Source organism: Heterodontus francisci, unplaced genomic scaffold, assembly GCF_036365525.1.
Source record: "Heterodontus francisci isolate sHetFra1 unplaced genomic scaffold, sHetFra1.hap1 HAP1_SCAFFOLD_59, whole genome shotgun sequence".
Lineage (NCBI taxonomy): Eukaryota > Metazoa > Chordata > Chondrichthyes > Heterodontiformes > Heterodontidae > Heterodontus > Heterodontus francisci.
Genome location: NW_027140758.1, coordinates 7979230 through 7991144, shown reverse-complemented (window position 1 = coordinate 7991144; position 11915 = coordinate 7979230). Strand labels below are relative to the sequence as shown.

At 48.3% G+C, this 11915-nt stretch overlaps 1 protein-coding gene and 2 non-coding genes across 3 annotated transcripts; 2 read left to right on the top strand and 1 right to left on the bottom strand.

Annotated features, from left to right (window-relative positions):
• Window positions 1–243: 243 nt before the first annotated feature.
• Window positions 244–326, top strand: trnal-uaa (transfer RNA leucine (anticodon UAA)). Its single transcript has one exon. It is a non-coding gene; the product is annotated as a tRNA-Leu (tRNA).
• Window positions 327–4250: 3924 nt separating this feature from the next.
• On the bottom strand, window positions 4251–4607 carry LOC137360606 (histone H2A type 1-C-like; the record flags this gene model as incomplete). The annotated part of the gene is made up of 1 exon (XM_068025998.1): window positions 4251–4607. A coding segment is annotated over exon 1 (357 nt), but the record flags the coding sequence as incomplete, so codon positions are not given.
• Window positions 4608–4678: 71 nt separating this feature from the next.
• Window positions 4679–4761, top strand: trnal-cag (transfer RNA leucine (anticodon CAG)). The gene has a single exon. It is a non-coding gene; the product is annotated as a tRNA-Leu (tRNA).
• The last annotated feature ends 7154 nt before the right edge of the window (window positions 4762–11915 follow it).

Sequence of the window (11915 nt, the reverse complement as noted above, 5' to 3'; positions counted from 1 at the left end):
GAAAGGGTACAGAGGAGAGACATTCGACAAATTCCCAGTATAAGACATCTTGGTTATCAAGTTAGACTAAAAGAGTTGGGACGCTACACCTTAGAGAAACGTAGACTGAGGGGTGATCCGATTGAGGTTCATAAATAATGAAGGGTCCAATTTAGCATGGGAGAGGAGTCATAACTTTATATTGTAAAAGGCCAGATGGCACCCAGATCACATTAAATTTCATTTTTAGTGGTGGGTTAATGTCCCAGGATGGCCGAGTGGTTAAGGCGTTGGACATAAGATCCGATAGACATGTACCTGCGTGGGTTCAAACCCCACTCCTGGGATCTGTGCTTACAAAATGTTACTTATTCTGTCCCTGACTTTTGCCTTGCACCATCATCTCTTCTGTCATTTAATCACTCTTGCCTTCCAATTGATCACAACTTCCTATTATTTGATCTGCCCCAGCACCGTTCCTTGGCTCTGCGCTTGCTTATAAACTGGTAAATCTTTAACTTAATCTCCTCTGTACCCTGACAATGACCTTCTCATCCTTCCTTGATTGTGGTTCCTCACAGGATCCGCTGCCTCTCCGACTCCCCTCCAGGTCACTGAAGGCCCTGAGCCTTGGTCTCGCTTAATACGCTAGCTGGTAGTTGATTCCTTGCAGGTCTGCCACCGCTCAGGAGAAGCTCAAGACCCAGATCAAGCGAAGTATCAAGAGGAATGTGAACAAAGGCTCCCTGGTGCAGAGCAAGGGACAGGGCGCCTCCGGCACCTTCAAAATCAGCAAGAAGGAAAACCCAGGGAAAAGTGGGAAAAAAGGTGAAGAAACCAGCAGCCAAGAAATCTTTAGTGAAGAAACCAGCAGACAAGAAATCTTTAGTGAAGAAACCAGCAGACAAGAAAGTGACAACAAAGAAAGTAACAGCCAAGAAAACGAGCAGCAAAGCGGCGGCAACGCCAAATAAGGCGATGAAGAAAGCAGTGCTTCAGAAAAAGTCTCCTGCGAAGAAGGTCAAAAAAGGCAAGAGTGCGGCGGGCGGAAAGGCGCTGAAGAAAGTGCAGACATGGAAGAGCAAGGTCAAGACGAAAGCAGCGAAGTCTCAGAAAGCAGGGTCTGGAAAGAAGTGAAAGCGCGGGAAACGTGTAAACATCTGAACACAAAGGCTCTTCTCAGAGCCACCCACATCTCTCAGGAAAGAGCTGATCCCTTGATCAAATGATCCCTGTCCAGGCCCCGCCTGCAGATTCCACATGGAAATGATTTGGAGTAAATCCAGGATCCCTGGTGACTCCCCTCCACCCAGCCCTTTCCCCACTCTCTGTAATAAAACAGAGGGATACCCGGCCCTCACTCTAACTGGGGATGTGTTCGGTGCAGTCTCAGTTCACAAATTCAGGGGGAGAGTCTGTAAGACAGTAACACTGGCGGAGAAACCCCACCTCACAACTCAAACCCCAACACGAGTTTCTCCAATTCAGCTGGAGTCGGGTGACAACAGGAGCTGGGATAGGCTGTGATCGGGAATGTTAGGAATGGATTTGTTCAGGGAGGAATGTACCTGGAATCTCCGAAAATAATAGTTCCATATTTCCCCAGATGACACATTCTGCAGTGAGAGTGAAAAGTCTCTTCACTGCTTCACATTTACTAATTGTTTGGTTCTAGATGAATAATGAGTCAGAGAGTAATGACAGGATCTGAAGCTTCTCTCACACCAGCCCTTGAATGACTCAGTGTGAAGTGTCCAATGTGTGAAGCTGCTGCCAGGGTTTGTCAATCTGAACAGTTTCAGCTCAGTTCCTGGGGGCCTGAAATTCCAACAGTTTGACTCTGTCTCTGATTGGTCACCCGCTTCTCAATCCAATTCTTAACCAATCGGAGTGTCACATAAATTAAATAGAAGTTCTCATTGGCTGAAATTTTCCAATTGGAAAAAGCCCGGCAATTCCAGAGCAGGAAGGAATTGAAGTGATGGAAAATTTCAATTTTCAGGCAACAATTTTAAAATCTCTCATTTTATGTTCTGTTTTACTGTATTTACCGTCACAAAATCCTGACGCGATTTTAGGAATCGTTTTCATTTGTCAATCTGTTAACTGTAAGCGGCGGGAGGAAGGTCCGGTTCTGCAATTTAAAACGGTACAAATATCAGCTTCCTCTCTGTAAAAGGAACAAATTAGCGACTAACCGCTTCTCACAGGCTTCTCGGGGACTGACAGAAACGAGCGGTTTCTGATCTTTTCTCCTGAAAGAGGCGGATAATGCTGCAGGGAGCAATGAACTGCCCTTCACTTTCTGGCTGCTAATACACCACTGACTTTAAACAGTTCAAACAGCGACTGATGCTTCTGTCGGAAAATTAGCAGATTCACCAGAATGATCCCGGTCCATCATGGCCAAAGACGTCCAGCTGGCCCGCCGCATCCGCGGGGAACGCACCTAAAACCCAGCTTCAGTAACAAGTGTAACAAGGGCTCTTTTCAGAGCCACCAAATCAGCAAAGGAAAGAGCTGCCATCTCTGTTCATCATCAAACCCATGAGATTGGAGGGGCGGTCACATGGTTTCTGTTTTGTCACATCACTTTCCCGAAAGGCCTGTCGGACTGAGAGCTAATCTGGAATTTAGAAAGCAGCATTACCGGAGACTCATTGCTGCTCAGCACAATCTCAACCCCGCTCCTGGGATCCGTTAGCTGGCATTTGGGGAAAAGAAATGGATCCTAGTTTTATTTGGAAGGCATTAATGGAGCCGGGTCCGTTCACATGAGGGTTATTTACAGACATTACCCAATGAGTTCACTAATATTTGAATCCATTGGAGATCAGTACACAGGATATGTAAGGCAGCTCGGTCACTCTGACTGAAACCGCCAGTTCCCCGGGGTTGCAGACCCTGACACTGCGGGGAGAGAATCCCCGACTCTCTCCCGCCGCCGGGGGAAACAGACAGCTCTGTGTCCGGAGAATAGGGAGGGCCGGGGGGAAGGCACATATTAAAGCGCTGCAATGGACTCAGCTCCTGTGTGTGCACAACTCTCACTGATTCCGTCCTCTGGGAACAGTGCGGTCGAAGCAGATCAGGTTAGGAGAGAAACACACAGCCCGAGAATGGCCTCTTCCTTCCTGCATTTACTCTGTTCCGGGAGCAGATTCTCATTGAGAAGCGGCGCTCAGATCACCAGAGAGAAAAAAAAAACACAATTCAAACTGTCCAAATGAAAAACAGAGAATTAACCCGGACACTTCCATTATTAAATTAATTCATCAGCTCCGAACCAGTTCCCGTTAATGTACCGGGATAATCTCGGGATTTATCAAATCGAAGGCAGCGGGATTTATTAAATTGTTGATTCTGACACCCTGTAGTTCACTTCTTCACTTAACTGGAGGGGGAGATGTGTGAGCAGAGAAACAGAGCGAAATCCAGAGAGGGAACTGAAAACTTTTTTTTTATTTCCAAAATATACTTTATTCATAAAAATCTGTAAAAATTACATTGCCAAACAGTTTCCAAACAGCACCAAAAAATGCAAACATTGCAAGGGAGATCAGTTTCCTTCAATACTGTCATGAGTTTCTTCCCAGCCCTTCCGTTTCACAATTGTCATGTCAATTACAGTTTTACATTTACAGCAATTGAGAATATTAACGATACAGTTCGAGGGATTTCCCATAGATCCAGCCCCTCAGTCCAGCTTGGTGGGGGAACTTTACACTGTGGTCTTTCCACATTGAGCCTTTGCTGCGACTGCCCCAAGCTTTAGTGCGTCCCTCAGCACGTAGTCCTGGACCTTGGAATGTGCCAGTCTGCAACATTCGGTGGTGGACAACTCTTTGCGCTGGAAGACCAGCAAGTTTCGGGCAGACCAAAGGGCGTCTTTCATCGAATTGATAGTCCTCCAGCAGCAGTTGATGTTTGTCTCGGTGTGTGTCCCTGGGAACAGCCCGTAGAGCACAGACTCCTGGGTTACAGAGCTGCTTGGGATGAACCTTGACAAAACCCACTGCATCTCTTTTTACACCTGCTTTGCAAAGGCACATTCCAGGAGGAGGTGGGCGGCCGTCTCTTCCCCACTGAAAACACACCTGGACAGATGTGAAACAGGTCAATCCACTGTTCCAATAACTCCATCTCTGACTCCCTCCTGACAGTAACCAGCCCTTTCACAGAGACTGTGGGTGGCTCTGAAAAGAGCCTTTGGGTTATTAGATGACATTTTGGCCGCTTTACTTTTTCTGGGAGCTCTGAACGCTGGTTTTCTTGGGCAGCAGCACGGCCTGGATATTAGGCAGCACCCCGCCCTGTGCGATGATCACTCGTCCCAGCAACTTGTTGAGCTCCTCGTCGTTGCGGACGGCCAGCTGCAGGTGTCTGGGGATGATGCGGCTCTTCTTGTTGTCCCGGGCCGCGTTACCGGCTAGCTCGAGGATTTCAGCGGTCAGATACTCGAGCACAGCAGCCAGACAGACCGGGGCTCCGGCACCCACACGCTCAGCATAGTTGCCCTTTCTCAGGTGCCTGTGAACATGGCCCACCGGGAACTGCAGTCCAGCCCGGGAGGAGCGAGACTTGGCCTTGGCCCGAGCTTTCCCGCTGGTCTTTCCTCTTCCAGACATTTCCACAATCTCACAAATACTTTCCACAAAGAATGAATAATTTCCTTTGCATTAATAATATCTTGTAGGCGGTCAGGATGGCCGAGCGGTCTGCGGCACTGCGTTCAGGTCGCAGTCTCCATCGGAGGCGTGGGTTCGAATCCCACTTCTGACACCTTGTGTTTTGACTGAACTGGAGGCATTTGGGAGCAGCGGCAAAAAGCAAAGAAAAAGCAGGAAAGAACATGGACGAACAAAATAACAATGGACCCAAAGATGTTGCAACAAAACATTAGAGTAAGAGGCAACTAAGCAAACAGCAGGGCACATACAAGCTCAAAAATGTAACCTTTGTATCGGGGTGGAAGATGTTGCCAATATCCTTAATGAATACATTACTGTCTTCTCAAATGAGAGGGTGATGCAGATATTGTTATGAAGGAGGAGGTGTGTGAAGTATTGGACGTGATAACGTAAGGAGAGAGGAAGTCTTAATGGGATGAGCATCCTTGAATGTGGATAGATCACCAGGACCAGATGAAATGTACCCCAGGCTGTTGAATGAAGCCAGGGAAGAAATAGTGGAAGGTCTGACCATCATTTTCCAATCCCTCACTGGATACAGGTGTGGTGCCAGAGGATTGGAGGTCTTGTAACGTTGCAAGAAAAGCAAAATACGAGGCAGATCAAGCATGGCTGATCCTTTCGAGTAGAGAAACAGGGCTGAATTCCCTGAACCAGTGCTACAGCTTTCAGAATAGAAGGAGCCTATACACACCTGATGGGTTCCACTTAAACAAAAGAGCTGGAGGTGTTGACAGTCAGAACAGATAAAATGTGGAGTGTTTGAAGCAGATTCTGTGTGGTTACTGTAGTTGTACTATGGAGTTATTTCAAGGAGGTGATTCTGAATGTAATGGATCAACGTGGACCCGTCCAAGGCAAAGGTTCTAAGCTTCCCTGTGGTCCAGCCTGGTTGAATGGAACTGAAGCAAACAAATCATCCAGAAGAGGAAAAGATATGTAAGGCCATGAAAGCACAGAATTCAGATGGATGCAATACCAGATGGTATGGCAAGAGTGTAAAACAGCAACAGACTGGTGAATAAAACTTTCCCATTGAATGAGACAAGAGAAAAGAAGGGTAATAATAGTGTCAGGTGAGTTGTGACACTATTCACATTCCACCTTGATCTGAATAGGACTGTTGAAGGGAGTGATTGAGAAGAATAGAAGAGAAATGAAAAGAAAGGAGAAATAAACAAAAGGTCTTTTGATTTTAGAATGCTTGTTTTTGGAAATGACAGACTGTAAAGTGTGTGTGTCAGAAGATATAGAGCGAAGTTGGGTATGACAAGATCACAGGAAAGTTGTGCCCTGAGACAAGGTGTGTGTTGACAGGAAAGCTGCTTTCTTTTGCACAATATGTATTTTATTCATATAATTTGTGCAATTACATTGCAAAGCAGTTCAAATTTAATATTACATAAGGTACAATACAGATCAGTTTCCTTCAATAATGTACATGATGTATCTCACTATCCCTGCCTGCACAGGTTATATTTACAGTATTTACATTACACATCAAACATTCTCTGGTGCAAACAGCCCGAGGGGTTTTACACAGGTTCCAGCCCCTCACTGTACTATGGACTACTAGGGCCTCAGACTGCAGCCTTTCCCCATTGAGTCTCCATGGTGGCTGCCCTAAGCTTTAATGCCGTCCCACAGCACATAGTCTTGGACGTTGCAATGTGCCAGTCTGCAACACTCGGTCATGGACAGCTCTTTGCACTGGAATACCTGTCCCACGGCCGGGCTCGTTCTCAATAGAGATCATTTCAAATGAACATTTCCTAAATCCGTGCTTTCTCTCTCACAATAAAGAGAACAGGATGTCTAGCAGATTCAATGTGAGACGATAACACTGCCGGGTAAAGGCCGCTTTCCAACTCCAATCTCAACACAGGAGATTCCCCAAACAGCTGCAGTAAGGTGTTTGTAAACTGCAGGAAGCGGATGTGTGAGGAAATGGTGATGTTACTGAGGAGGTTTCTTAGTATAGAATGCACTGTGTTTAGGTGGGAATATTACTGAGTGTTAATTGCATCGGGACCATATTTAAAAGCTCCGGCTTTCTGGAAAGCCTTGACTATGAAGGCCGAGTCTGGAAGGGTTTGTGTGGAGAGCTGGGTTTTGGTTCTACTGTTAATAAAGGGTTTGAAATTGGCACCCCGGAGGAAACTGGAGGTGGAGCTGAAAGATGAGGGGCCGTTCTCTCTCTGTCTGTCACTCTGGGTGTCTCCTCCATCTAGCTCTCTGTTTAATCTTCACTCTTGTCTCCTCCCCTCCCTGCTCTCACTCTGCCTTTCTCAGCCAGGTCCAGGTGGCCTGTATAAAAAGGAGCCTGACAGAATCAGTCTCTTTTATTGTGCACTGATTTGAGGAAAGAATCAACATGTCTGCCAGTAAACAAGAGTATGCTCCAGGCTGGCAGCATGTTAGAATCCATGAGGAAAGGCATCATCACCCTCATCGACAAGCAAAAGGGGGAGAGGACAGAAATCAGAAATTGGTGGCCCAATTTCTGCTTAATGCTGACTACAAGATTCTGTCAAAAGACATAGCCAGTCGATTCAATTCTGCTCTGGAGTTGGTGATTCACCCTGATCAGACCTACACTATACCAGACAGGACAATCTCTGATAGCTTTGCGCAACTCAGGGATATGATCACCGATGTACGGGACAGGAGGGTGGACACCTGCCTCATCAGCCTGGACCAGGAGAAGGCTTTTGACAGGATATCGCACACTTACATGATGGATGTGCATTCCAAAATGGGGTTTGGGGAGGGAATCTGCAATTGGATCAAACTACTCTACACAAACATAAGTAGTGCAGTCTCAATCAATGGGTGGGAATCAGAAAGTTTCCCGATCCAATCTGGAGTCAGACAGGGCTGTCCTCTCTCCCCTGTCTTGTTTGTTTGCAGTATTGAACCCTTTGCTGAGTCTATTAGGAAGAATGCGAGCATCAGAGGGGTGACAATCCCAGGCAGCGGAGGCACTCAGATTAAAACCTCCCTCTACATGGATGACGTCGCCGTTTTATGCTCGGATCCACTGTCTGTGCGCAGAGTGATGAGCATCTGCGACCAGCTCGAACTGGCCTTGGGAGCCAATGTTAAACACGGCAAGAGCAAGGCCATTTTCTTTGGGAACTCGGCTGACCGATCCTTTGTCCCCTTCACCGTTAGGTCAGATTACCTGAATGTGCTGGGGATATGGTTTGGAAGGGCTGAGACGTGCACCAACACCTGGAAGCAGCGAGTAGCCAGGGTACAACATAAGCTGAGCATGTGGGAGCAGCGATCTCTCTCCATTATGGGTAAGAACCTGGTCATCAGGTGCGAGGCGCTCACATTGCTGTACGTAGTGCAGGTCTGGCCTATACCGCATTCCTGCGCAGTGGCGATCACCTGAGCCATTTTCCGCTTCATCTGGGGATCCAAAATGATCCGAGTCCGGAGGGACACGATGTTCAAACCTCTGGATAAGGGCGGGAAAAATGTACCCAACGTCGCCTTCATCCTTCTGGCTACCTTTGTGTGCGGCTGCATCAAGCTGTGTGTAGATCCCCAGTTTGCAAACTTCAAGTGTCACTACGTGCTGTGGTTCTATCTGTCCCCAGTGTTGCAAAGGATGGGCCTGGTCATATTGCCGCGTAATGCTCCATCAAGTTGGACTGTGCCGTACTGCCTATCCTTCATGGAAAAGTTTCTGTGGAAAAACAACTTTGACCACCAATCCATCAGGCAGTGGTCTGCACGGAATATCCTCAAGGCCCTACGGGAAAAGGAGATGGTGGATCCTGTCGGATGGTCCCCTGAGCAGAAGTCCAAAGTCATTTGGCAGAATGCCTCATCACCAGAACTTTCAAACAAGCACCAAGATGTAGCCTGGCTGATGGTGAGAAGAGCCCTCCCTGTCAGATCCTTCCTGCACACCCGAAGTCTCACCCCATCCACACGCGGCCCTCGAGGTGGCTGTGGTGGAAAAGAGACGTTGCCCACCTCTTTCTGGAATGTGTCTTTGAAAAGCAGGTGTGGAAGAGATGCAGTGGTTTTTGTCGAGGTTCATCCCAAGCAGCTCTGTAGCACAGGAGTCTGTGCTCTATGGGCTGTTCCCAGGGACGCACACCGAGATAAACATCAACTGCTGCTGGAGGACTATCAATTCGTTGAAAGACGCTCTTTGGTCTGCCCGAAACTTGCTGGTCTTCCAGCGCAAAGAGTTGTCCATGACCGAATGTTGCAGACTGGCACATTCCAAGGTCCAGGACTACGTGCTGAGGGACGCACTAAAACTTGGGGCAGCCGCATGAAAGGCTCAATGTGGAAAGACCACAGTGTAAGGTCCCCTCACCAAGCTGAACTGAGGAGCTGGATCCATGGGAAACCACTCGAACTGTAGCCAGAAAATATTTGTTTGCTGTAAAATGTACATGGCATGACAATGAAATGGAAGGGTTGTGAGGCAACTCACTCCTGTATTGAAGGAAACTGATCTCCTTTGCACTCTTTGTATTGTTTGACTTGGTGCTTTTTGGAACTGTTTTGTAATGTATTTTTTTTAACAGATTTTTATGAATAAAGTATATTTTGGAAATTAATAAAAGAAATTCTGGCAGAGGTAAAGGAGGGAAAGGACTGGGCAAAGGCGGAGCAAAGCGGCACCGGAAAGTGCTTCCTGATAATATCCAGGGCATCACCAAACCAGCAATCCGCCGCCTGGCTCGCCGTGGCGGGATCAAGCGGATCTCGGGTTTGATCGATGAGGAGACTCGCGGGGTGTTGAAGGTTTTCCTGGAGAATGTGATCAGGGATGCTGTCACCTACACTGAACACGCCAAGTGCAAGACGGTCACTGCCATGGTGTCCGCTCTGAAACGGCAGGGCCGCACTCTCTGCGGATTCAGCGGCTGAACAACTCGACCCTTTCCAGCAAACACAACAAAGGCTCTTCTAAGAGCCACCCACCGCCTCACAGACAGAGCAGTGACCTGGAAACGGGAGCTGGGATAGGCTGTTTAGAACTGTCTGGAATAAATCTGTGCTGTGTTCGAGATACAAAACTAGAATCCCCAAATTTGACATTTCATTTGTAGCAAGGATGTGCAGTGGATTTGATTTTCTAAACGGGCTGTGTAAACAGTGCCCGAGGCTCTACAATTAGTTATTTCCCCAGTCCACACACACCCTCAGTGAAAAGCCACATCACTCCTCCAGAATCACTCATTGTTTTCATCGAATTTCAAAATGATTTTGCTGCAATGAGGGAAGCCGGGAGTTTTGCAGCAGCCGTTAAATCGGTCACTGGAACCAGACCCACTTGTGATGTTATTTCCCCCGAGACGGTGTTTCCTGCACTGAAACTGACAGGGTTTGTGAAACTGATCAGTTTCAGCTCATTCATTCAGGGACCTGGAATTCCCGCAGTTTGAGCCCGCGCTATCCAGAGACCACTTCTGATTGGTCACCCTCTTCCCATTCGCATGTCTTAACCAATTGCCGAGCCTCGAATTAGAAAATACAGCAAATCATTGTCTTAAATTGTCGTCCTGGCAGAAAGGTTGAATTCAAAAAAGCCGCCAATTTCAGTGTTGGGCAGAATTGAATTACTCAACGAATCTCAATAACGAATTGGCAGCACATTCTCTACATTCCCCGATTTTCCTTTCCATCGATTGGGGTGCTAATTCACTCGGGTGCGTTTGCTAATGCTAACTGTAATCCTCAGATCCATTTAACATTTCAGTAATCCTATTAAATACAAAAGGAATTTTATGATTGAATTTCCATTGGAAGATAGTGAATTAGCACCCCGATCGATGGAAAGGAAAATCGGGCAGAGGATAAAATGTGCTGCCAATTCGTTATTGTGATTTGTTTATATAACTGACCAGGACTGACTTCACCCGAACGCAGCTACTAGCTCCCACCCCACTGACCGTTCTCCCCCCTCTGCAACTCGCTTTCTCCCCCTCCTCCCTACTGGCGAAATTCCGCACTCTGGCTGTTCGTTCTCCGCACCCCCACCCCCCACCCTGTCCCAGCCCAGCCCACAGCAGCTAGCTCTGGCCGTGACACTCGCTCCCACATTTCTTCACCAGGCGCCACCTGTAGAAGCAGGAGGGCCGCAAGGAGTGACAGGGCGACGTAGGAGTGAGTGGCTGAGAGGAGGGAAGCGGCACGGCCTGGAGCGAGTGGCCAGAGAGTGGGGTGGTGCGAAGCGAGGAACAACTGGCCAGGGGAGTGATGGGGTGGGGGAGCAGCGAGGTCTGGAGCGAGCGGCTGAGGGGGGGAATCGTCGAGGCCTGGAGTGAGTTGCCGAGGGGGGAGAGCTACAGCTTCAAAATCTCCCATTCAGCCACTTCCTCCAGCCAAGTGGTGGGGGGATGGGGTGGCTAGATACCCAATGACGCTTTATCACGCATGCACGAAGATGGATTTGTTGCGGAAATGTGATGATGTTGGCGCTGCAAAATGCTCGAGTATCTGACCGCTTAAATCCTCGAGCTGGCCGGTAACGTGGCCCGGGACAACATGAAGACCCGCATCATCCCCAGACACCTGAAGCTGGCCGTCCGCAACAACGAGGAGCTCATCAAGCTGCTGGGAAACGTGACCATCGCTCAGGGCGGGGTGCTGCCTAATATCCAGGCCTTGCTGCTGCCCAAGAAAACCAGGGCTCAGAGCTCCCAGAAAAAGTAAGGCGGCCAAAATGTCATCTAATAAACCAAAGGCTCTTTTCAGAGCCACCCACAGTCTCTGTGAAAGGGCTGGTTACTGTCAGGAGGGAGTCAGTGATGGAGTTATTGTAACAGTGGTTGACCTGTTGCACATCTGTCCAGTTGTGTTTTTTAATTTGCTCTGTTTTTCTGCTCACACATCTCCCCCTCTAGTTAATTGCAGAACTGAACTACAGGGTGTAGAATCAACAATTCCCAGGATCGGGGGTGAGATTGTGCTGAGCTGCAATGAGCCTCCAGTAATGCTGCTTTCTAAATTCCAGATCAGCTCTCAGTCCAACAGGCCTTTCGTATTTTAAATATCACAACAGAGCTGAGCGGGGGTGAGCGCAGCCTCAGCTGCACCGAGTCTCAGGGGCTCTCACGACCCCAATCAGAGCCGCCAGGCCTGGCGGGCGTGCAGCAAGGACCCCGGGGGAGGGAGGGTGCACCATTAAAGTGATGGTGCAGCACCTCCCCCATCCTCGCCGCCACTTCCCGGTTTCTTCTCCCGTTTATCTCAACATTAAGAAGACGC